This window comes from Nannospalax galili, unplaced genomic scaffold (genome assembly GCF_000622305.1).
Source record: "Nannospalax galili isolate Female #2095 unplaced genomic scaffold, S.galili_v1.0 scaffold842, whole genome shotgun sequence".
Taxonomy (NCBI): Eukaryota; Metazoa; Chordata; class Mammalia; order Rodentia; family Spalacidae; genus Nannospalax; species Nannospalax galili.
This window is the reverse complement of record NW_008349291.1, coordinates 726,967-751,653: the sequence shown is the minus strand read 5'-3', so window position 1 is coordinate 751,653 and position 24,687 is coordinate 726,967. Positions and strand designations below refer to the sequence as shown.

At 43.9% G+C, this 24,687-nt stretch overlaps 1 protein-coding gene across 1 annotated transcript; it reads left to right on the top strand.

Moving 5' to 3' along the window:
- On the top strand, window positions 1–24,687 carry LOC103744842 (NACHT, LRR and PYD domains-containing protein 9B). Its single transcript, XM_017801538.2, has 9 exons — window positions 1–314; window positions 4,683–6,218; window positions 8,109–8,289; window positions 9,360–9,527; window positions 12,830–12,997; window positions 16,797–16,967; window positions 20,256–20,426; window positions 21,158–21,328; window positions 24,498–24,687. The coding sequence occupies exons 1-9, from the start codon at window positions 35–37 to the stop codon at window positions 24,631–24,633; spliced, it is 2,982 nt and encodes a 993-aa protein (XP_017657027.1). The 5' UTR covers window positions 1–34; the 3' UTR covers window positions 24,634–24,687.

Genomic DNA, 24,687 nt, shown 5'->3' with positions numbered 1-24,687 from the left:
TGTTTCCCTCTGAAGTCTGAGATTACAGTCCAAGATGGCAGAATCAGATTTCTCTCCGTATGACTGGGTGCACTACCTGAAAGAACTCAAAGATGAAGAGTTCCTGAAATTTAAGGAGCTCCTCAGGGAAGAGCCTGAGAAATTCCAACTCCAGCCGATCTCCTGGTCTAAGCTCCAGAAGGCTTCAAAGGATGAACTGGCAGAGCTACTGGATGAGCATTATCCAGGCCAGCAGGCGTGGGAGATGATCCGGGGCCTGTTTCTACAGCTCAATCGGAAGGATCTCTGCACAAAGGTTCAGGAGCAGATGGCCAGTAAGTGAAGTGTGGAAGGGTGGAGATCCTCGGGGGCAGAAGTTAGCCAAGTAGTAGCTTCTAACTGAAGATGATGTCACTGTTGAATGAGTGACTCATGCTCCAAGAATTGATAAGAGATTGCAGTCCAGTGTCAGCTTTGGAGGTAGAGTGACAATCATTATCCACCACCAACTCCAAACTGGAGGTGGATGGTGAACCAATGCATACAGTTGTTACCAATAAAAGAAAATTTAGGGGGGCTGGAGAGATGGCTCAGTGGTTAAGAACACTGGTTGTTCTTACAGAAGACCCGGGTTCAAATCCCAGCCCCACATGGCAGCTAACAACTGTCTGTAACTCCAGTTCCAGAGGATCCAATAGCCTCGTCTGACCTCCGTGGACATTGCACGACATAGGTGCACTTACCTACATGCAGGCAATACACACATATACATAAAATAAAAAGAATAAATTAAAAAAAATTTAAAAAAGAAAATTTATGATCAATTGAAACAAATAAGGCAGGTCCAATTATTAACCATTAATATGTTGTTTTCTTTGGCTGTTCTTTCTTACATTTAAAAACATTTCTTCTATAAAGCAATAGAGTTCTTCGGCATTTTACACATAGTTTTTGTTGGTCTTTCCACCTTAATCTAAGAAATTTCCATGTTTCTGTTCCAAACCAAGTCAATTCTATGGCAGGATGACTATGAGGTCATGCCTGATGACCAGGTTCCCTGACATGAGCCCCTTTGCTCACCCACACAGGCCCACAGGCATGCTTACAAGCATACAGGTGCACACACACACATGCAATCATACAGACAGGCACACATACACATAGAGATATATAGAGCAGGCAGGCACAAAGCCAGGCACACAAGCAGGCAGACGGACACTCAGACATACAGAGAGACAGACCAGCTTGCAGACATACAGAGAAACAGACAAGGAGCAGTCAGGCACACAGCCAGCCAGGCAAACCAACACACAGCCTGACACATAGCCATCCACACACAGAGACCAATACACAGACCTACACAGACCTGCACAGTCATCTAGACAGACATGCACAGAGAGACAAACAGGCCCATCTAGAGATATAGCCAGCCATACCAGCCAGTCAGCCAGCCATACCAACCAGTCAGCCAGCCAGCCAGCCAGCTAGCCGTCCAGACAGTCAGCCAGCCGTCCAGACAGTCAGCCAGCCGTCCAGCCAGTCAGCCAGCCATACCAGCCAGTCAGCCAGCCATCCAGAGAGACAGACAGCCATCCAGAGAGACAGCCAGCCATCCAGACAGACAGCCAGACAGCCAGACAGACAGCCAGCCAGCCAGCCATCTACCCAGCCATCTGGCCACCCATCCATCCATCCATCCATCCAGCCATCCATCCATCCATCCAGCCATCCATCCAGCCATCCAGCCAGCCATCCATCCAGCCAGCCATCCAGCCAGCCAGCCATCCACCCAGCCATCCACCCAGACAGTCAGCCAGCCACCTAGACAGTCAGCCAGCCAGTCAGCTAGGCAGGCAGGCAGCCTTCCAGGCAGGCAGGTGGCCATCCAGATGCGTCCATCCATCCATCCATCCATCCATCCATCCATCCTCCCATCCATCCATCCACCCACCCATCCACCCATCCACCCTTCCATCCATCCATCCACCCACCCATCCACCCATCCATCCACCCATCCACCCATGCATTTACTCATGCATCCACCCATCCACCCATCCACCCATCCACCCATCCACCCATCCACCCATCCATCCGGACGGCCATCCATCCTGATGGCCATCCACCCGGCCATCCACCCAGCCAGACAGGTGCCCACCCAGCCACCCAACCACCCAGCCACCCACCCAGCCAGCCAGCCAACCAGCCAGACAGTGCCAGATACAGAGCCAGGGTCAGTCATCTAGACAGATTCACAGATAGCCATCCAGCTATGCAGCCAGCCAGAGAAACACACAGACACACACATACCACCACCAGGCAGACAAGCAGCTGGGCAGGCATGCACAGGGGAACATGGACAGATGCATAGACACAGATAGATGGGCGTACATGCAGATGCAGGCACACAGGCAGGAAGGCAGGCAGACAGCTTGTGAAAAATTCTTATGGGTTAAACTAGAAATAAGCTTTTAAGATTTGTGGATTGAGGATCTTCTGCCTCAACTAAACATTACTAAATTCCAGTGTCCTTAAAAGTCACATGAGACTCCCCTACTCCTTCAGGAGTCCTCATGGAGTATGACATTTGAAGGGACCACCATTTCTGAGAGGCAGGTTTGGGTTCTTATAGCATATCCTGTATTGTGTATACAAATCTTACTCTGGTGCACATTTTCTCTAAACAACATATGGTCCTTATCTGTATGGTTTTTTAAAACTCTTCTAATTAGTCACTTTGGATGTGGGGTATATACAGTAAGGCAGGTTGAAAGAAATTTCTGGAATTAAGTATAGTAAGCCTGGTATATTTGAAATGACCTAGACCTTATGGTTTTCCAATTAAGTAGCTATGGAATTCCACTTGATCCTGATATTTATTCACCCATCCAAATTCATTGAGTCACATAAACTCTCAACACATGAGTTTTTAGATTTATCTGTTTTAGACTTTTAGATTATTTTTAATTATGTGTATGTGTATGAGTATATGCGTGCAGGTTTCAGCAGAGATCAGAGGCATCAGATCCCCTGGAGCAGGAGTTACAGGTAGTGATAAACCACCTAACATGTGTTGTGGGAGCAGAACTCGGGTCCTCTGCAAGAGCAATATGCTTTTAACTGCTGAGTCATCTCTCCAACTCCTATTTATTAATATGTATGAGTGTGAGTGGAGACCAGATGGCAACTTGTGGGCGTTGCATGTGGGTCCTATGGATTGGACTCAGGTCATCAGGCAGGTGCCTTTACCCACTGGGCCATCTCATTGGTCCAGCACGTGACACTTTATATGATGTGTGACTAGAATGAACCTTTATATTTTCCTAAATAGAACAAAACTTTAATGGCATTTTAAAGTCTATTCAAATATACATTTTCTTTTTAAACAAATGCTTCAGCATTTCTAAGGTACCAATCACTAACTTCAGTGCTAATAAATCTCAGTAGAAGACAATAGGCCCTTGCTCTCAGAAAGCATGGTGTCCAGAAGCCCACAGGAAAACATCAATGTGAGGCATTGATCATGTGCCAGCTATGCATGAATGTTCTTAGGATTACCCCCTTTCAATTACCAAAAAGACACATTCTATTAATCTCATTTGACTGAGGACATTGACCCAGGTATACTAAATAACTTACCCAAGATTACAAGGTGCATATAGTTGGGTGTTTTTGACAGAGTCTTCCTGTAGCTGCAGCTGGCCTGGAACTTGCTATGTAGACCAGGCTGACCTTGATTTCACTGATCCACATGCCCCTGCCTCCCAAATACGGGGATCAAAGGTGCATATGGCTTAACCTGGGTCAACTTGCCACCCAAATCCGAAGTTGCAAAGCTTGTTTCATTCTGTGTCTGAAGTAAATCTTCATTTCGAATGAGTATAGAATAATCAAATGTATCAAACTGAAAATTTAAAAATAGAATGTCCCTTAATGACTTAATGAAGATATGAAATATTTAGACTTGAGAAACATTCAAAGTCCTGGCTCATGATAGATTTTCTGCAGATTGGGGAGGGGTGCTTATGGATTTTCTAATGGGGAGGTACCATGCCCTTTCCAAACTGGGAATGTAACACCCAGATAATGCTTTAGACCAGCTATGACTCACAGGTGAGTTTTGAGTTTTGCTCACAGTGCTTTTAGAGGTAGTATTTCCAAGTGGGTAATACCCCTGGGGGCGGGGAGACAACCATCTGAAAGTCCAGGGTTTGGGCCCCACGTGGGGTGCCAAGGTGTTAGCAGCTGCCTGACAAACTTTTTCCTCTGTGGGTTGAAGAATGAAAAGACAGAGAGCTCAGGGCAAAGCAAAAGTAAAGTTTATCACCAAGCATTACAAATGTCTCAGAGGAGTGGCCCCAGACCTGTAATACCACACTGCCTGGGGGTCAGGGGAAGCATGTTTTTCTTGAGTTCAAGTACTACCCGCTCCCAGAGACCTCTCTTCTCCTCTGTATTAGGACTAAGTTTTCATGTGCCCATTTTAGCAGAGGGGATTGGGTTCCCCACTTCTGTCTATGATAGAGGAAGGGGCGAGTGGCCCTTTCTGCCTTTCCCCTGTCCTCGGAGCCCACAGCCTCACTGGCCATCCAGATGGAGATGGAGATCAGTCATTAGACATGTGTTCAGGAAAAGCTGTGGGAGTCATTCCATTCCAGGGAGTATTCTTTCCCTAACTGCTTTCTGTTCTGATCTCATTAACTTAGGTAAGCCGAATAAATACAAACAGCACATGAAGAAAAAATTTCAACTCATATGGGACAATGAGGGCTGCCGTCAAATCCCTGAGAGTTTCTATAAACAAATCATAAAGGCAGAGTATGAGGCACTGAAAGATGCCTTTTCTGAGCCTGGAGCAATCACTATGGTTGTGGAAGGGCCCGAAGGACAAGGGAGAACGGCCTTCCTCAGAAAAGTGATGTTAGATTGGGCAGAAGGAAATTTATGGAAGGACAGATTTACATTTGTTTTCTTCATCTATGTCTACGAATTGAATTCCATGTCCGAGACGAGCTTAGTGGAGCTCATCTCCAGGGAGTGGCCTGGATCTTTAGAGATGATTAATGACATTTTTTCAAAGCCAGAGAGAATCTTGTTTATCCTGGATGGATTTGATGGCTTGAAATTTGACTTGGAAGTCAGAACAAACTTGTGTGATGACTGGAGGCAGAGGCAGCCAATACAAATCGTCTTGAGCAGTCTGCTACAGAAAAGAATGCTTCCAGACTCCTCTCTGATCCTTGAATTGGGGAAACAGTCTCTGCCCAAAATCTATTACTTGTTGCAGTTTCCAAGGAGCATATTTATGACAGGACTCCCTAAGGAATTAACAGAGCCGTATTTCCAGCACTTTTTCTGCAGTAAGGACAAAGGATCAGAAGCCTTTCGATATTTGAAAACGGATATTTCACCTTTTCTTGAGCTGTGCAGAAATCTCCGTATGTGCTGGATGGCCTGTAGTTGTTTAAAATGGCAGTATGACAGGGGAGATAAATATAAAATTGTTGCAGACACAGACTCCTCCACCTACACAAGCTTTGTGGTGAGCTCATTCAAATCAAGGACCGCAAACTGTCCGTCAAAGCAAAACAGAGATCGACTAAGAAAACTGTGTACTTTGGCGGCGGAAGGAATGTGGCATCGGACGTTTGTATTCAGCACGGGAGATTTAAGGAAGATTGGAATCACTGAATCAGATGAGGCGATGTGGCTGGGAATGAGATTTCTCCTGAAGAGAGGGAATTGCTTTGTTTTTCACAATCACACCCTGCAGGCATACTTTGCTGCCCTGTTTTACTTCCTCAGACAAACCAAAGACAAGCCTAACCCAGCCATTGGAAGCCTACCCGAACTCCTCAGAGAAGTTTATGTCCACTTCCAAACCCACTGGCTCCAGATAGGAATGTTTCTGTTTGGAATTTCCACTGAAAGATCGATCACCTTGCTGCAACAGTCCATTGGTTTCCTACCGTCAAAAGAAATACGTCAGGAAGTAATTAAATACCTTAAAAGTCTAGGTCAACACAAGCACATTGACAAAGTGATACGTTCTAAGGATTTGCTCCCTACTTTACTTGAAGTCCAGGAGGGAAGATTTGAAACACAAGTGATGGATTTATTTGAAGAACTGACCACTAATGTTTTTGATTCTGAAACGTTGTTAGAAGCATCAAACTGTCTGGATCATTGTAATAAGATAAGGAAACTTCACCTGTGTGTACGTCACATCTTTACAACTGAACGTAATTCCACTGCAACAGAGTAAGTACATCTCAAGTATACCTGGTCTGGCACACTTACCAATGGGTGTTTCATAGGGGTGTGTGTGTGTTATACCTGTGAAAATGCATAAAAAGCCAGCCGCAGGAAGATGTCAGGTGTCTCACTCTATCACGTCCTGCCTTGAGACGGAGTCTCTCACTAATACAAAAACTCTCCATTTTGTTAGCCTGACTGCCTGGCAAACAAGTTCTCATGATCCCCTTGTCTCTGCCCTCTAATGCTAGGGCAATGGGCACATGCAGCCATGCCTGGCTTTTATATCTGTGTTGGGGATCTGAACTTGGGTCCTCATGCTTGCACAGCAAGTGCTCTTGCCCACTGAGCTCATCTCCCCACCATGATATGTCATAAGTTCTTCTGTTTCTAAGCTTGGATGTTTGGATGTCACAGTCATAAAAGCGTTCTGTTGAGTCTTGGTACTGCTGTTTGGAGCTCTGTGACCCTGGGCTGCAACATCTTGACTTTCCCATCTGTACAGAAAAGAACAAATATTTTATATATGTCAGAAGGCCAATGTGAGATGGAAATGAAAGCAGTTTCATTTCAGTGTCTTGATGCTTTTCCTTCATCCATGGTGTGTTTAGCATGTCCTAGTAAACATGCTGGAGAGGACTGGAGGAACTGGATACCTGGTTTGGTGCCCATGAGCTACTTGGCTATACTGAACCTTCATCCATGGTGTGTTTAGCATGTCCTAGTAAACATGCTGGAGAGGACTGGGGGAACTGGATACCTGGTTTGGGGTTGTGCCCATGAGCTACTTGGCTATACTGAACTTGCCTTAATTTCTTGCAATGGCTTCAGGTTACCAGCTCATATTGATCTCTCAAATACATAACATCTTTCACGATATTATAGGATGCAGTTTGCTACTCATTCAGGAGTCCCAGATATCCACCTTTATTCAGATAAATCAAGTCTTTTTTTGATAACCTTCCCTAGCAACAGAGCTATTAATAATGAGTGGTCCCACAGGGATTCAAACCTCAATTTCATATCTTGGTTCTGTTTTGTTGTAATCAGAATTTTTAATTTAAATTTGTTTCACAATTTCAAAGTGTGAATATTACATTCTGCTTCACCTCACCCCTACCCTGTCCCCTCTTCCCTCCTTCCCACATCACCCCAACTGCTTCCTACATCTCTTCCTCACATTCATGGGTTTTTGTTTTGTTTAGTGACCCACTGAGTTTAACTAGGGCTGTTGGTGGGACCATGGTTTTGGAACTGTCCATTGTTGCCTGGTGGACTCGCCTGTGGGAACACGGTTGAAGATGATGGCTACCCCTCCCCTAGAATCTACCAGCCAGTAGTTCAACAGGGAAGGGTAGGGCTCTGTAAGTCCCTCCCTGGTCTATGATTGATTGAGAAGCCCAGTTTTGTGTAAGCCAGTGGAAACAACTTCAGTTTCTCAGCATTCTGACTGTGTTAGACCCCAGAAGATAGCATTTTGTAGCTCAGGACTCAACTCTTGTTTTCTTTTTAAAGATTTTATTTTTATTTTGTGCATGAATATTTGCCTGCATGTGTGTATGTGTACCGTGTGTGCAGTCCCTGTGGAGTCCAGAAGAGGGTGTTGGATACCCTAGAACTGGAGTTACAGATGGTTGTGAGTCACTAGGTACATGCTAGGAATAGAACCTGGGTCCTCTGTAAGAGCAGTCAGTGTTTCTAATTGATGAACCATCTCTCTTGCCCCAAGGCTCACTTTCTTAATCACTATGCTATAGTGACTCCTTTCACCTGGACGAACCCCCATTCGCCCCAAGTCCCATTCAAGCCTAACAGCTTTGATAGGTTTTGGAATGATCTGCCTATCTTAGGAATGTTTTGAACTGAGTAACTATTAGATAATAATGGTGTGTGTTATCTCCATTGCAGAGCTCATATCCATTTTTGGGGAAAACTTTGCTCAGTGTTTAGCAAGAACTTCCAGGCACTAGAATTGGACAGCTGTAACTTCAATGAAACTTCTTTTAAGATTCTCTGTGAAGCACTTTCTAGTCCTGTTTGTAAGCTCCAAAGCTTGACGTAAGTTTGATAGTAACCAGTCCTTTAAGTAATTAGAAATACGCTTTTTTCTTTGTGGAGATGATTAAAGCATAAATGAAGATCTACAGTCCAGAGTGTCAGATATATAGTAATACCAGCAGTTACATACTTGAATTTTTGTGTCATGTGTGTATACATATACACTATACCCGCTAAATATAAACATCTGATTTACAAATACCTCTAAATGGTTTATAAATAGCTATAAATATAGAATGTGTGCATATATATATATACACACACACCTATATACTAGAATAAAAGCTGACACAAATGGACACTCTAGGCATTATAGTAAATGTTACCTTAAGGCTTATCTTTTATTTTTATGTATGCGTGTCTGTGTCTAGGTATGTGCACATGAAAGCAGGTGCCCTCAGAGGCCAGAAAAGGGTATCAGATCCCCCGGAGCTGGAATTACAGGTGGTTGTGAGCTGCCCAACTTAGGTGCTGGGAACTGAACTCCAGTTTTCTGCAAGAACAATACAAACTCCTAATCACCGAGTCATCTCTCCAACCCAGGGTTAACTTCTTAGTCATCACAATAGCATCCATTTGTTATAAGGAAACTTGGCCAGGAAGAAGTTAGGTTAATTTTTCCCAACCTTGGAATAAGAAGAGCAAAACTTCAGATCTGCTTTTCTTTAACTGTGGAGCAAAGTCCACAGCTATGATGAATAGTGATACCTTGAAAACACCATAACTTAAACAGAAATGGGCCCTTCCCTTGGGATATACACCTGGAAAACCCGATACAAATGAGTGTCTGCATTTTACTTGAGGCATTGCTCAGAGTTTAATATGGGATAAGCCTGACTCACGTTATAATGTTCCTGGTGTTACATAGAAGTGGAAGAACTAGGGAGAAAAAGACCGAAGCTTGAGCCTCAGTGTGCATCTACGATCTGAAGATAACCAGGCTGCAGTAACCAAAATGGCAAAACAGTATAGCACGTGAGACCAAGTAGGGAAGGAAACAGATTTGTACAAATCTCCCACCTTGTCTCTGCATGTCCTTGTACAATGTATCATTTCTTTTTATTTTGCAGATGTTCCTTCATGTCTGACATCGGAAATGGTTCATTATTATTTCAAACAATTGCTAAAAATTCTTGTCTGAAATACCTGAACCTCTATGGCACTAAGCTCTCCTGTCATTCAGTTGGCAGTCTGTGCCAGGTGCTGCAAGACCCATCCTGCAAAGTGGAAGACCTGCTGTAAGTCAGATGGGCCATGCATGCTCAGTGTTTGTTTATGACTTTATTGTTTTTCATTGGCACACATTATACAAAATGAGTTCCATTATGACAGTTTTTAAAAATGTATGAATGTGTATGCACACAGGCATGCATGCAGGTGCCTGCAGAGTCCAGAAAAGGATGTCAGATTCCCTGGAGCTAGAGTTACAGAGACTTGTGAGCTGCCCAGCATAGGTGCTGGGATTCAGGCTCTTATCCTCTACAAAGGCAGTAAGTGCTCATAACCATGGGAACCCTCTCCAGCGTCTCCCGAAATGACATTCTCAAGTAATTATGCAAGTTTATAATGTCTTCATATTCACCTAAGTCCTGTTGGTTCCCTTCCCCATCTGAAAAATTTCCCTTTCTACTTTGGCGCCTTTTTTGTTTTATTAATGATTTTAACCCCAATATATTATTGACTGTCCTACTGAAGTCACTGAGGTTTCTTAACATATGTATTCATGTTTACATGGTTTTCTGTGACTATTTTACCACTATATCTTTAAATATTGCATTTGACATCTTTTTATCCAGCTTCTTCCTGATCTGGGAAGATAGTCTCATTATGCTTTCAAGAAAAAAGATAAGAATGTAGAGGATTTTTGGAAAAATCATCAGTGTAGAAACAATTGGTCCATGAGTAAACTCCCACATGACCTTTGAGGGTAGGATGGAAAAGAAATGGGAAGTAGGCGTATAAAAATGGGGCTATTTGGAAGTGGATGGGCAAGTGATAGTAGGGGTTAGCTCAGGACTAATCTGTTATTTCTAAGCAACAAGACTGCTCAGACCTGAGTTTATCAACCTTGGCACTTGTGGTATGATAGATGGCTTACACTGCAAAATATATGTTGTGGTCTCTTCCACTGGTCCTATCCTACAGTTCCAAAACAAACCTTTGTTTGTGAGTGCTACTGGTGTCTGTAGAATCATTTCTTCTGATGTTCGGACTTTTGTCTTGGTTCCTGACACAGAGCTCCTAGTCTCGGAATTTTCTGGGTGATAGGATCAACTCTGGTTTTAATGGGAAGCTCTTGGTGGATTATGGCACAGTGACCAGTCCTCAGAAGAACCAAACTGTGACTAGATGCTGGAGTGTTCTGTATCTGGAGTTAGTCATGCATACATCATGAAGCTTCCATTAAAATCCCAAATTTAGAGAGGTTCCTTCCTGGTTAGCATTAACTAACAATTTGACACAGCCTAGGATCACCTGAAAAGTATTAATTCAGTAATTGTCTTTATCAGGTTGGCATGTGGGCATGTGTGTGAGGGATGGGTTGATTATTAATCAGTGTAGGTGGGCCCAGCCCAGTATGAACAGGTGGATCTGGGATGTAAGAAGGCCAGCTAGCCTTCTACTGAATACGTGAATAAGCCAGCAAGCAGAGCTCCTCATGGTTCCTGCGTCCAAGTTCCTGGTTGAGTCCTTGCTCTTCCTCCAACAATGCTGTGCAGTGTAAGCCAAATTATTTCCTCCCTAAGCTGCTTTTGGTCAGAGTGCTTTATCACAGTAACAGAGAGGAAACTATAATAGATATTTTAGTTTGGCAAATATATTCACTTGGCGCACCCTACATCCATGAGGCAAAAGTTCCTGTGCTTGGGACCCTTCCAGACTTTCCTTGTATTATCTATATGACCATTCATATCCTTTATCATATCACTTTAGTATACTAAGCTGGCAGAGGCATAAATCACTGAGTGATTTCATCAGGTGAATTAAATCTGAGGTGTGTCATGGGAACTTCAGTTTAGATCTTGTTGGTCAGAAGCACAGGTCTGGCATCTGGAATTTGGAATGCAGGGCCGTTGTGAGGGACTGAAAATTGTGTGTGTGTGTGTGTGTGTGTGTGTGTGTTCTAGATCATCCTTTGTGATGGCGTCTGCCTGCGCATTAGAGATTTAGCAATATCCATGTCCTCCAGCCACTAGATGCTGATAACATATTATGGCATCTTATGCCTTATGTCTCTGATGGTTGTTGTGACAACCAATAGTATCTCCAAACACTTTCAAATATATCCTAGAGAATAAAATCACCCATGGTCAAAAACAACTGCATTATGGGGCACTATTCCTGGAGAGATGTGAGCACGCTTCTACTACCCTAGACAGGGAACCAATGACAGACCACCAAAGTCCAGCTTGGTGAAGCCAATGTGTTTTATTGGGGTTAATTACAGGAATATGGGGAAGGCGTTACTTACAGGAGCAGAAATGACTCAAAGACAGCTACATCATCAAAGTCCATCCCAGCATGGGCGACAGCTCAAGAAAACTTGAAACGTGGAGCTCACTGTACAACGTATAGGCAGTTCAACAGGTCCTTTTCTGACTACCTCAGTTGGTCTGAGCCTTTCTCAGGCATCTTGGCTTGTCTGAGTGTCACCAGTCTTTATGGCTTAACAAGCTTCCTTGCCGGAATGTTTCAGCTCACCTTAGAGCATTTCCTTGAGTTTCTTTCCAAGATGGAAGGTTCTATCTCAGGAAGTTGCTACACAACATGGTGTCTTACACTCATTCCTGATTCACTAGAATGCCATCATAATTAATGATGATAGTCACGTTATGCTTGTGCGTTAAACAAGTTTAAAGTGTAGATGTGGGTTAGGTGCAGGATTGGAATTCAGAGCTGTTACAAAGTTTGAAACCATTGGGGAAAAGACCAACAGACCCAATTCCAATTTTAGTTGGTCAAATTTATTAGGACTATAGCCATTCGTGGTCCTTAAGTCGGATTCAGGACCCACAGCCCCGAGGGGAGGGTGAAACTAGTTTACAAAGGCAAAACCCACAAATACATAGGAATTTCATTACACATGAGTAATGCCAGGTGGTCCTGAGTAGGTCAGGACACCCAAGTTAGCAGATAAGCAAACTACAGAAGCCAGAACAAGCTTGTGCTAGTCCTCTTAACAGGTACAGAGAGCTTGACAGTAAGGCACTTTCTGATTACTGTTATTTAGGCTTCTCGGCTAGGCAAGAAGCACAGCTGTAGTGTCTGGGAGGTGACCAAGGTCAGCTACTCCAATGAAAGCACTGTTCTAAGGGGAAGCAGCTAAGTTCAGGCACTTAACCTTGAAGCTGGCTGTTTTCTTTAACTTTTGAGGTTTAAAATGGCTGCTTTATACAAAATGAAGTTACTTGGCTGTTAGGATTTGAGGGATTCCATGTGGGGGCCATTACAGAGAATTTGCTTCATTAGTGGTCAGTCTTGTATAGATTACCTAAAACCTTTGTTCCCAACCCGTGTTGGACCTGTGTCTCACGTGTAGGTTGGGGAAGTGTAGCATCACGAGTCCATCTTGTCGAGCTATTGCTTCTGTCGTCCTCTGCAACAAGGTGAAGCGTCTTTCATTGGTAGAAAATCCTGTGAAGAACAAAGGGGTGAGGCTGCTGTGTGAAGCCTTGAAGCAGCCAACCTGCGCCCTGGAGACACTGCTGTGAGTTTGTCTGGGGAAGCATGCTCTGGGGAGATCTCAGAAGCCTGCACATGGGTCCAAATGCCATAAAGGTGGTCAAATGCTCACTAAAAGATGCAGGAGAAAATGGGATGCATCATTTGATTCAGTTACTTCTTCATGCCTCGGGAACCTTATCAGTGTTATGGAGTTTGAAACCACTGGAAAAAGACCACCAGACTCAATCCAAATTTTAATTGGTCAAATTTATTAGGGCTATAGCTATCCGTGGACTCTTAGTCAGATTTTGGACCCACAGCCCTGAGGGGAGGGTGAAACTAGCTTATAAAGGCAAAACCCACAAATACCCTAGGAATTTCATCACACATGAGTAATGCCAAATGGTCTTGAGTAGGGTCAGGATGGCCCAAGTTAGCAGGTAAGCAAACTATAGAAGCCAGAACAAGCTTGTGCTAGTCCTTCTCTTAACAGAGGTATAGAGACCTTGACAGTAAGGCACTTCCTGATTACTAGTGTTATTTAGGCTCCTTGGCTAGGCAAGAAGCACAGCTGTAGTGTCTGGGAGGTGACCAAGGTCAGCTACTCCAAAGAAAGCACTGTTCTAAGGGGAAGCAGCTAAGTTCAGGCGCTTAACCCTGAAGCTGGCTGTTTTTCTAGCTTTTGAAGTTTAAAGTGGCTGCTTTATACAAAATGAAGTTCCTTTGTCTGTTACAGTTTGGAGGGCTCCATTTGGGGCCATGACATCAATAAGCGGGACAAATACAGGGAAAGACACCCAGAATCTGAGTTCAGACAAAGCAAGATAAGCTGTAAGATGCCTTGTGTTGAATGAACAGCTTAATGATCTTGATTATCGTTAAGAAAGGTGATGTCCCTGGAGACATATTGGCTACTAGGCCAGAGGAGCGTGGAAATAAGCAAACATTCATTTGACTCCTTTCCAAGCCAGGACTTTCTACACCCTAGGTCATTGCTGGTTCTTCCAATGTCACCTGCTTTCTTATAGCTAATCTACACTGTGAGCTGCCCCCTGGGATGAGGGGGATTATGGTAACAGAACAGCTTTATTTTTCTAGGGAGGACACAGAAGTAACTTACTCTTCTGTCAATCAAATGTCTTAAGATGGGGGACATGCTCAAAGACACCCAGGTTCATGGAAGACAAAATATATAGACACAAAATTGTTGCTTCTGTTTGACACCATTCCTGGGGCAATGTAAACAAATGTCTCCTCACCCCAGATAGGCAACCAATGACAGACCAAAGTAAGGAAAGCTCCAATATCCAACTTGCGGAACCAGTGAGTTTTATTGGGGTTAAGTAGCAATGGTGGGGAATTATGAGAGCAGAAGTGACTCACCACATCAATAAAGTCTACCCCAGCATGGGTGACAGCTCACAAAACAAGGGGACCCCGAACTCTGGACAATCTACAAGGCCATTCAGCAGGTTGCAGAGTGTCCTTTCCAGAGAGCCCAGTTGGTTTGACCCTCTTCCAGGCAGCTCAACTGGTCTGAACTTTTTTTTTTGAGACAGGGTCTCCCTGTAGCCCCAGCTGTTCTGGAACTCACTATGTAGACCAGGCTGGCTTTGAACTCAGACATCTGCCTGCCTCTTCCTCCTGAGTGCTGGGATAAAGGTGTGCGACACCATGCCTGGCTGTTAGTTTCTACTCCTCCCTCTGGAAGCATCTCTCTGCAGTTGCTTGGGGAAGGAGGGTCCTAGTGAATCAGGCCAGTTTCAGGGACGTTTATTGAGTTTACTTCCTGAGCTTAGTGAGTATGCTGCTGGATGGAATGGTATACCTCCCCATCAAAACATCCTGTTTACCTTCCTAAATTTAGAACATCTTGTTTACCTTCCTTTAGAACATCCCATTATTTACTTGGATTCCCTCCAAGATGGAAGATTTTTATCCTGGAGGAAATTGTCACCCAACAGTGTCCCGTTGGATCATACATCCATGCACAAATATACACATGAGCAAGTAGCTCACATACATTAAATATAAGAGCTTGAGAATATTTACCATTACAGAGATAATCTGCTTATCAAAGAAAAGCCAATATGGATTAAGTACCACTTCTGTGAAATGCTTGTGGTAATGTTTTCACATTTCTGTTTTACATTTTTGGAATATTTACATATCGTAATGGAGATTCTTGGTGATAGGAACTAAGTCAAAATGTGAAATTTACCTGTCATATACAATTTGGGTACACGGCTTAGGGGTAGTTTTATACAATATGTTCTGTGCCCTTTTGTTTTGACTAGGACCTGATGTATGACAGGGTTTTGTTGTGGAATTTTCTAATTGTATCATCATGTTGTACCGAAAGTTTTGTATTTTGGGGAATTGAGAATGTGCAGTCTTTAAATTGAGAGTGATGAATCTGTAATACAATTCTAGTGACAGCAAACTTTGAAGCTAAACTTTAAAAAAATTTATATGTATGAGTGTTTTGCCTGCATGTAAGTGCACTGTGTGCATGGAGTGCCATTGGAGGCCAGAAGAGGGCATTGGAGTCCCTGGAACTGAAGTTTAAGAATTGTGAGCCACCACGTGGATGCTGGGAACTGAGGGTCTGGGTCCTCTGCAAGAGTAGCAAGTGTTCTTAACCACTGAGCCATCTCAAGCCCGGAGGCTTGACCTTTAAAAGAAAAAGGGAAAAGCTGAGCTACACAGAGTTGAATATTTCAGAAGAGGTAGAAAAAAAATACACGCTGGGGATGGTGGTGCACGCCTTTAATCTCAGCACTTGGGAGGCAGAGGCAGGCAGATCTCTGAGTTCAAGGCCAGCCTGGTCTACATAGTGAGTTCCAGGACAGCTGGGGCTACAGAGAGACCCTGTCTCAAAAAGACAAAAAAAAAATTGCATTGCTCCCTGATGTTCTACAGTAGGTTGAATTATAGTCAGTGCCTAGTAGTTATGAGCTACATTGATCATGACTTATTTCAAATACATTATTTAACATTTAAATATTATAGTCTTTAGCCCATTAAAAACAACAGGATTGGACTGGAGTAATAGCTAAGTAGGTACAGTGTGTGCTACACAAGCATGAAGAGCAGAGTTTGATCCTCAGAACCCGTGGCACACTGGGGAAGAGGAGACAGGCGTGTCCCTGGGCTCAATAGAAAGTCATCCAAGTCTGAGTTCCAGGCTAGTGAGAGATCCTACCCCAAAGGAGTGGATGATAATCCAGAGAATGATACCTGAGGCCTCCTCACATGCACACATGCATGCATATACAACACACACACACACACACTCTGAAAAAAAATTTCACTGAACACACACACACACACACACACACACACACACACACACACACACTCTGAAAAAAAATTTCACTGGAAGATACTCCATTTTGGCAGTATTCTGTAACATTGACAAATTTCTTATATGGGTAGAAGTATTAGTTTATTGAGTGTTCTGCAAATAAATTGGCAGATAAATCAACAAATATTTGGAAAAGTCTATGGTGATATGCCTCACAAATTAAAACTTTATAAACTTTTAAACAGTTTAAGTACTTTTTAATTTAGTGTGTGTGCATGTGCGCACATGCCACATGTACATGCATGTGGAGATCAGAGGACAGCTTACAGGAATCAGTTTTCTCCTACCATGTGGGTGCTAAGGATCAAACTCAGGTGTTCAGTTTTGGCATTAAACACCTTTACCCACTGAGCCATCTCACCAGTCTACTTTAAAACCTTTTTCTTGCAAAGTGGAAATTTGGTATAGGAAGGACGTCAGTCTTTGCATGTGAATGTCATGACATGAGCTGACTACACGTGTGATCTCTTCACAGACTGTCCTATTGCTGCCTCACATTTGTTGCCTGTGGCCACATCTACGAAGCCCTTTTGAGCAACAAATCCCTCTCTCTGCTCGATCTGGCATCAAACCACCTGGAAGACAATGGAATAATCTCTCTGTGTGAAGCACTGAAGTCCCCAAACTGCCCCCTACAGGCGTTGTGGTAGGACTCTGTCCTTCATTGTGGGGATGACTGTTTTGGATGTTGACTTTCAGGGTGAAATTAGGACAGTAGAAAGGTCTGGATATCAGTGTCACTTCAAAATCTATCTGTATATTGGGGGCTAGAGAGCTGGCTCAGCAGTTAAGAGCACTGGCTGCTCTTGCAGAGGACCTGGGTTTGATTCCCAGCACCCACATGGTGGCTTACAACTGTCCCTAACTCAAGTTCCAGGGGATCCAATACCCTCTTCTGGCCTCCGTAGACATTCCACTTTCATATATGCAGGCTATATATGCGTACACATAGAAATAAAACTAATAAATAAAATACAAAAACTCTGTTAAAGTAAACCCCTAAGATAACAATCTCAAGAACCTGGTCCCTTGGGAGGTTGATTGGCTCCTGAGGGTGGAGCCTCATGAATGGGATTAGTGCCCTTTTTAAAGAGGCTCCAGACATTGCCTCACCCATTCCATGATGCGAGGGCACAGTGAGAATATGCCATTAGGGCTAAAGAGATGGCTCAGCAGTTAAGAGCACCTCCCACATGATCATGAGGACTCGAATTCAAATCCCATCACCCATGTGAGGTGCTCACAACTATCACTCCAGCTCCACAGGATCTGACATCCTCTTCTGGCCTTTGTGGGCACTCCCTTTACATGTGCATACTCACATGTACACAGACACAGACACATAGACACGTGAGTGCGTACCCACACAAAGAGGAGGTGCATTCATGAACCAGGAATGAGGTTCTTGTACACGCCACATGGGCCTGCTTATACACTTTCAATGTAAATTTTTAGTCTTTGGAGCTGTAAGACATGAATATCTTGCTTTTGAGCCATGCAGTCTGATATTTTGCTAAAACCCAAGCAGTTTGGAATGGAGATATGGTTCAGTGGTTATGACCACTGTCTGTTCTTGCAGAAGACCAGGTTCAAATCCCAGCACCCACATGGTGGCTAACAACCATCTCTAACTCCCGTTCCAAGGGATCTGATGCTCTCTTCTGTTATCCAAGGGTACTGCACAACATGGGTGCACTTACATATGTACAAGCATAACACTAATACACATAAAATAAAAATAAAAATGATAAAACATAGTCCAAGCAGATTAAGACACCACAGAGAAAATGGGGTCTGCTCAAGAAAACTAGGCTGTGTCCACCCCAGCTTTCTTGTGGAGTGCTCTGTGGCTTGCTGACTTGGGTCCTTTAAAAATTTTTAAATTTATGTGTGTTTTGCCTGCATGTATGCAAGTGCATTCATATATACAATGGCCATGGAGGCCAGAAAAGGTCTTGGATCCCCTGGAACTGGAGTTACAGACAGATGTTAGCCACCAGGTGGCGCTGGGGGCCAAACTCGAGTCCTCTGCAAGTGTGGTCAGTGCTCTTGACTACTGAGCCATCTCCCCAGCCCCCCTGACTTGGGTCTTGATGGAAAGAGTTGTCAGAACAAAGGACATGCTGCTCTTGAGCTGGGACTTCTACTTAGGAAGACCCTGAAAAAGGTGTCAACAGTGTCCTTGATTGGCTGTGAGAACTTGGACAGGTGATTCGCCTCTCTAGGTGTATGAGAGTGTAAGTGTAGTGCTCACCTGGAAGAATTGAGGTGGTGCATATGTGTGCATTTGAAGCGCAGGTATATGTGTATATGTGCAAATGTCAGTTTCTGCATCTCGGCACTGTGAGGTTTCTGGTCTAGGCGATTATTTGCTGTGGTGGCTGCCCTGTGATTTGTAGTCTATAGCAGCATCACTGGTTTCTATCTACTAGATGCCAGTAGCATCCTCACTCCTAACGTGGCAAACCAGAATAGCTTCAGATGCTAGAAGCATCCCCTGGAGGGCAAGATTCATGCCTGCTCCACACACACACACACACACACACACACACACACACAAATCCAACCAGTCATGCATCTATTCATGTCCTAGTTTGGTTTCGGTTGGTGTGATACATATCAAGATAAAAAACATCTTGGAGGAGTTTATTTTATCATACATCTCCCAAGTCACAGTTCATCATTAAGCTAAGTTGGGGCAGGAACCTGGAGGCAGGAGCTGAATCATAGACCATGGAGGAATGCTGCTTACCGGCTTGCTCCACTGGCTGGTGTTCAGCCTGCTTTCTTATATGATACAGGACCACCTGCCCAGGGGTGACACCACCTACAGTGGGCTGGGCCCTCCTGCATCACTCAACAGTCAAGAAAATGTCCCACAAACATGGCCACAGGCTAATCTAATGGAGGAAAATCCTTAGTTTGAGGTTCCCTCCACCCCATGTATCTAGTGGACAGCTGAAGCTATCCAGCACAATGCAATGTATACCCATGTATCTGCATGTCATATATCCATGCACCTATTATGTCATCTATATATTAATCCCTTTTCTACCATCTAACAGTTTCTTTTATCTTCTATATATCATCCACATGTTTCCTGTCTTCCTATAATCTACTTATCACCTATCCATTATCAAACTATATCATCTACCATCTATCAGTTCATCATCCATCTGATATAAATCTGCCTGTCTGTATTTATCAACTGTTTAACATCTATGTGCCCATTTATTCTTCATTATTTACTTATCTTATACTTATTATCTGCCCATCTCCTCCCTTTCTTCCTCATTTTCTTATTGGTGAAAGAGCCATGGGTACCCACGAGCCTGGGGCATGGAGGAGGTCTGAAGACCTGTTGCCATGTAAAACACTCACAGGAAGTTTACCACGTGGTGACATTTACATCTGAAGTCAGTAATGGGGTAGCCCCACTTATTTTCAGGGTATAAGCATTTCAACCAGAGAGTAAGAGCAGGAACCTCAGGTGGGGAGATCAAGACAGGCAAACCACAGGAAGCCAGTGTGGGTCGGGCAGATCAGGTGGAGAAACATCACTATCGATGTCTTAGAGATATTTGGGCATTTCCTGGTTCCTATGAATAAGTAAAAACTAAGCTGTTAAGTTTGGATATCGTGGGTTGTGGATGTAGCTCAGTTTGTAGAAGGCTTACCTAGCATGCACGCAGTCCTGGGTTTGATTCCCCATTACTATCTAAAAATCCAGGAATGGTTGTATACCTAAGATTCCAGCACCTGGGAGGTAGAATCAGGAGGGTCAGAAGTTAAGGTCATTCTCCTTTAAGTAGTGATTTCAAAGACATCCTTGGTTACATGAGACCCTTTCTCAAAAAAATGTGAAAAAATTGAAACAAAAAGATGGGTGCTCATGAGGACGTATGTTTGTGTGTGTGCGCGCGTGTTTTCCCAGGCTATCTGGTTGCTCGCTCACTTTGGAATGTTGTGAAGATCTCTCTGCTGTCCTTGTTTGCAACAAAAGACTAAAGACCCTGAAACTAGGCAACAATTACTTAGTAGATGCTGGTGTCCAACTGTTATTTGAAGCTTTGAGGAATCCTAATTGTAAATTACAGAGTCTTGGGTGAGTATCTACTGACCATCATCACAAGAGAGGCTCCCAATTTGAAGAGATTCTCCAGATGGGCCTATCACCTTCTCAGCCACGGGTTCTAGGCTGTTTTCAGTATTAGGCATGAGTCCAGCCAAAATTTCATCATTGGGGGTGGGGCGCTCAGGAAGCCCTAACCCTAGCTGAGGAACTATTGGCAGTCGAAGGCTGCTAGGGAAAGGAGAGTTCATTCTCTTCAGAAACGTGGCCCCTGGCTGGTTCCCCGTATCCCAGTGCACAATGAGGGATGCTAATTGAACTCAGTGAGTTTTAAAAAATGAGGATGTGAATTTGAGAGGGGGATGTGATAGGGGATCTAGAAGGAGTTGGAGGGAGGTAGTTGGAGGAAGGTAGTTGGAGGGTGGATATGATGAACTCTGTTGTATACATATATGAAATTCTCAAATTTAAACTCCTATTCGAAGAAACCAGGATTTGCTTAGCCTTGTTACTATGGACATTAGGGGCTGGTTAAGTCTTTGCTGTAAGTGGTGTTACGTGCAGCATGGGATGTAGGCAGCATCCCTAGGTACTCTGTACAAGTACTGCCTTGCACTTAGAAAAAAAGCCCCTAGTCTTCGTCACATACCCCTTGGAGAGTATAGCATCTTAGGCAAGAACCACACATCTGCATGCTAACGTGTTCTGCTCAGAGGCATGGAAGAGGCATTCAACAACAGACTCTCTTGTGTTTCCCGTCACAGAATAGACATGTGTTACCTTTCAAATGACTGTTGCGAAGACCTGGTTTCCACTCTCACCACCTGCAAAACATTGAAGAGCCTGAACCTTGCTTGGATAACCTTGGACCATGATAGGCTGGTGATGCTGTGTGAGGCTTTGCTCCATAAGAGCTGTACCCTGAAGGTACTCGGGTGAGTACACACTGTCCCCCATGGGGGTGTGTGACTTGAGAGAGATGCCTTTCTGCTAAAGCTCATCCCCACTGACACGGAGCTGGAGAACTCTCTGTTGTGAGGTGCCACTGGTGCACTGTACTACATTGAGGACCGTCCTTGAACTCTGTCCACTCACGAAATGCTGAGATCACCACCTTCTATTTAGGATTCCCTAATATTTATATTTATTCTTTGAAGATTTCACACATCTATACAATGTATTTTGATCATATCCCCCCGACACTACCTCCCTCAAACCACAAGTAAATAGTCTCCTGAGTCCAATCACTGCTAACCACATGTGCATGGGTGTAGGGTCATCCACTGGGGCATGGACAACCTATCAGCAACCACATCTTGAAAGGACAGTGACTCTCCCTCAGCAGTCATCAACTACCAATAACTCCCTTGGCTAGGGGTGGCGTTCATGAGCCCCCTCCCCTGTCCTTGTTGGGATTTTAAATGCAGGTCTTGTGAAAGCAACCTCAACTGTTGTGAGTTGACATGCGCAATAGTCATGTCTAGAAGACAGCATTCCACAGCTCTTCTCATCATCCAACTTTTACATTATTTCTGTCCGTTCTTCCTCGATGTTTCCTGAATTTTGGATGCATGGAGATTGACATAGATGAGCCATCATAGATGAGCACTGAGTCCACTTATTCTCATTACTCTGACCAGTTGTGAGTCTCTACATTGACTGCACTTCCCACTGCAAAAAGACGTTTCTCTGACCAAGGTTGGCAGGAGCACAAATATATGAATATAAACATAAATACTTAGAAACACTTTGAAAACACACCCACTTAATGAAATAACAGCAAGCTCCTCCCTAGGGTCTATTACCTCACTGTAAACCTGGTCAAAGGATCAGACAGGAAATCCCTCCCATGGAACAGGATTCATCCAATTGGGAAGCAGCTGTCTACTCCCATAACTGTCATGCCACTATTTCCCTAGAAGGCACAACTTGATCAGGCATTTTTAATATGCCCCCCCTGGGAGATGCAATCATCCAACTCAGGATCATCATCCTACTTACAAACACCACTTCCTACATACATTAATCCATAAATGTGCAGCCCCAGTCCAGATTCAGGGATTCTGAAACCCTTGTTTAGAATTATGACTCAGAGGTACACTCACTACAAATCAATGAGTATAATCCTGCATTTGCATTTGGAGAACCCAGTCATTATGTGTGGTTTGATAGATGAATGTCTGGGAGATGATTTGAGAACAATACTTTGAGCAAAATTGTTCATGGCTCGGCCCTGTGTTCTGGATCCTGTACAGGGGCTGTAAAGAGTAGTGTGCAAGCAAGAATGAGATGCTGTGAAGGGCTTAGGGTGTGAGCACAGAGTGGTAAGCTATGGTGGGATGCTGGAGCTAGGACGGTATTAAGGAAGAGGTAGGAGAGGGCGGGGACTGAAAGCAGCCAGATCTGAAAGAGCCTGGTAGATCTCCAAGTTCCCCTAGTATGTTAACTCCATTATCCTTATAGGAGTCAACGAAGACACTCAAATTTACCTTTCTTAGTGATGACAGACATTGATGCTCAGAGAGGAGTGGAGCATGTGGCTAGGGAGGAGTTCATCTACAACATGAAGGCAGGCTTGAGGGCTCCAGACACTCAGTTCTTGACCAACCTTGAGTAGAAATACTCAAGGTGACCTTGAAGAAGGTTCTAAGTGAAATTAGAAGGAGTCATCTGAATATCAAGGAAAAAAAAGACCCAGGTGAGGAAGCACATCAGGTGCAGGTGTCTGGCTCCACAGTCTGGCAAGGAGACCCAAGGAGCTCTATAGACTGAGATGGGTGGATTCAGAGAAAAAATTGATCTAGTTGTGTAGGGAGGACCAGGCACTGAGATGTGTTATAAAACCTTCATCATGGGGCTAGAGAGAAGGCTCAGTGTTTAAAGTGCTTGCCATACAAGCATGAGGTCTGGAATTCAGATCTCTAGAAACTCAAATATTTGGGTCTCTTAGCCCCCTTGTAATACTCTAGCCTGGGAAGGCAGAGACAAGGATCCCCAGAGCAAGCTGGCTAGCAAGAATAGCCTCATCAATGGGCTCTGAGTTTTAGAGAGACTGCCTCGATGAATAAGCTGGAAAAGCAATCAAGGATGACTCTTGATCTCAGTCTCAGGTCTCCACATGTGTGCTCACACATGTTCACATACAAAAAAAGTGTGCATGCACACCACACATGAAAAATGGGAAAAGAAATGTAAAAATCCTTTATCATGCTCCCCTGTTATGAGCCCTCAGCCTCACACTCTAATTACATCTCTCAGATGGAGTGTTCATCTTCAGAGTAGAAACATCCATACCAGTTCTTACTGAATACCCCGTTTATTGCAGTGTGTCTGTAACCTAAAAGGATCTTAATCATCTTTGTCTCCCTGTAGCCATAGCTGGCCTAGAACTGGCTATGAAGGCCAAGGTGGTCGGTCTCCACCTGCCTCTGTCTTCCATGTGCTGGAATTATAGGCGTGCACTACCATGCCCAGCATGACTTCAGTATTTCTAAAATTTTTTTTATGTGTATGAGTATATCACCTGCATGTAGGTAAGTGCACCCAGGTCACACAGTGCCCATGGTCAGAAGAGGGCATCAGATTCCCCTGCAACTGGAGTTACAGACAGGTGTTAACTGCCAGGTAGATGCTGGAAATCAAATTTTGGTCCTCTGCAAGAACAGCCAGTGCTCTCAACTGCTGAGCCATCTCTCCAGCCTCAACTTCAAGATTTTTAAGCTTAAATCTTAACATCTTTATATGGACTTTTGTACCATTAAATAAGAGGGTTTATACTCTTTAGGAGAAACCATTCTTTCTCTTAACACCTAGTCCTCTAAGTCATTCCCAGGGAAGGATGACAAAGGGGTTAGAATAGGGATAAAGAGTCAAATGATTGTATATAGAATAAGCAGAACTTGGGGCAGTGAGATGGCTCAGTGAGCAAAGATGCTTGGCCCCAAGACTGACATCCTGAGCTCAATCCCCAAGACCCACATGGTGGAAAGAGAATCGACTCCCACAAGTTTTCTTTTGGCCTTTATGTGCTATGGCATGTACATATACGCATTCAGTAACTAAAATAAAATGTAATTAAGTAGATCTTCATTTCTTTTTCCCCAGGCTGGACAAATCTGCATTTTCTAAGGAATCACAGATGTTACTGCAAACTCTGGAAAACAAAATGAGTATTTTGCATTACCCCTGGATTGAAGAAGAACACAGGATGAGGGGTGTTCCTTCAGAACATAACAACTAGAATTAGTCTTGTGGCAAAGGCTCTTTGTCATGTTTCTCCTTTTGGCACACCATC

What these genes read in the sequence shown, in the direction of transcription:
- LOC103744842 (XM_017801538.2), top strand. Translation starts at nt 35, where the DNA reads ATGGCAGAATCAGATTTCTCTCCGTATGACTGGGTGCACTACCTGAAA. An exon ending in GGTTCAGGAGCAGATGGCCA is followed by an intron (nt 315 to 4,682) that starts GTAAGTGAAGTG and finishes TCATTAACTTAG; the next exon opens with GTAAGCCGAATAAATACAAA. An exon ending in TGCAAAGTGGAAGACCTGCT is followed by an intron (nt 9,528 to 12,829) that starts GTAAGTCAGATG and finishes TCTCACGTGTAG; the next exon opens with GTTGGGGAAGTGTAGCATCA.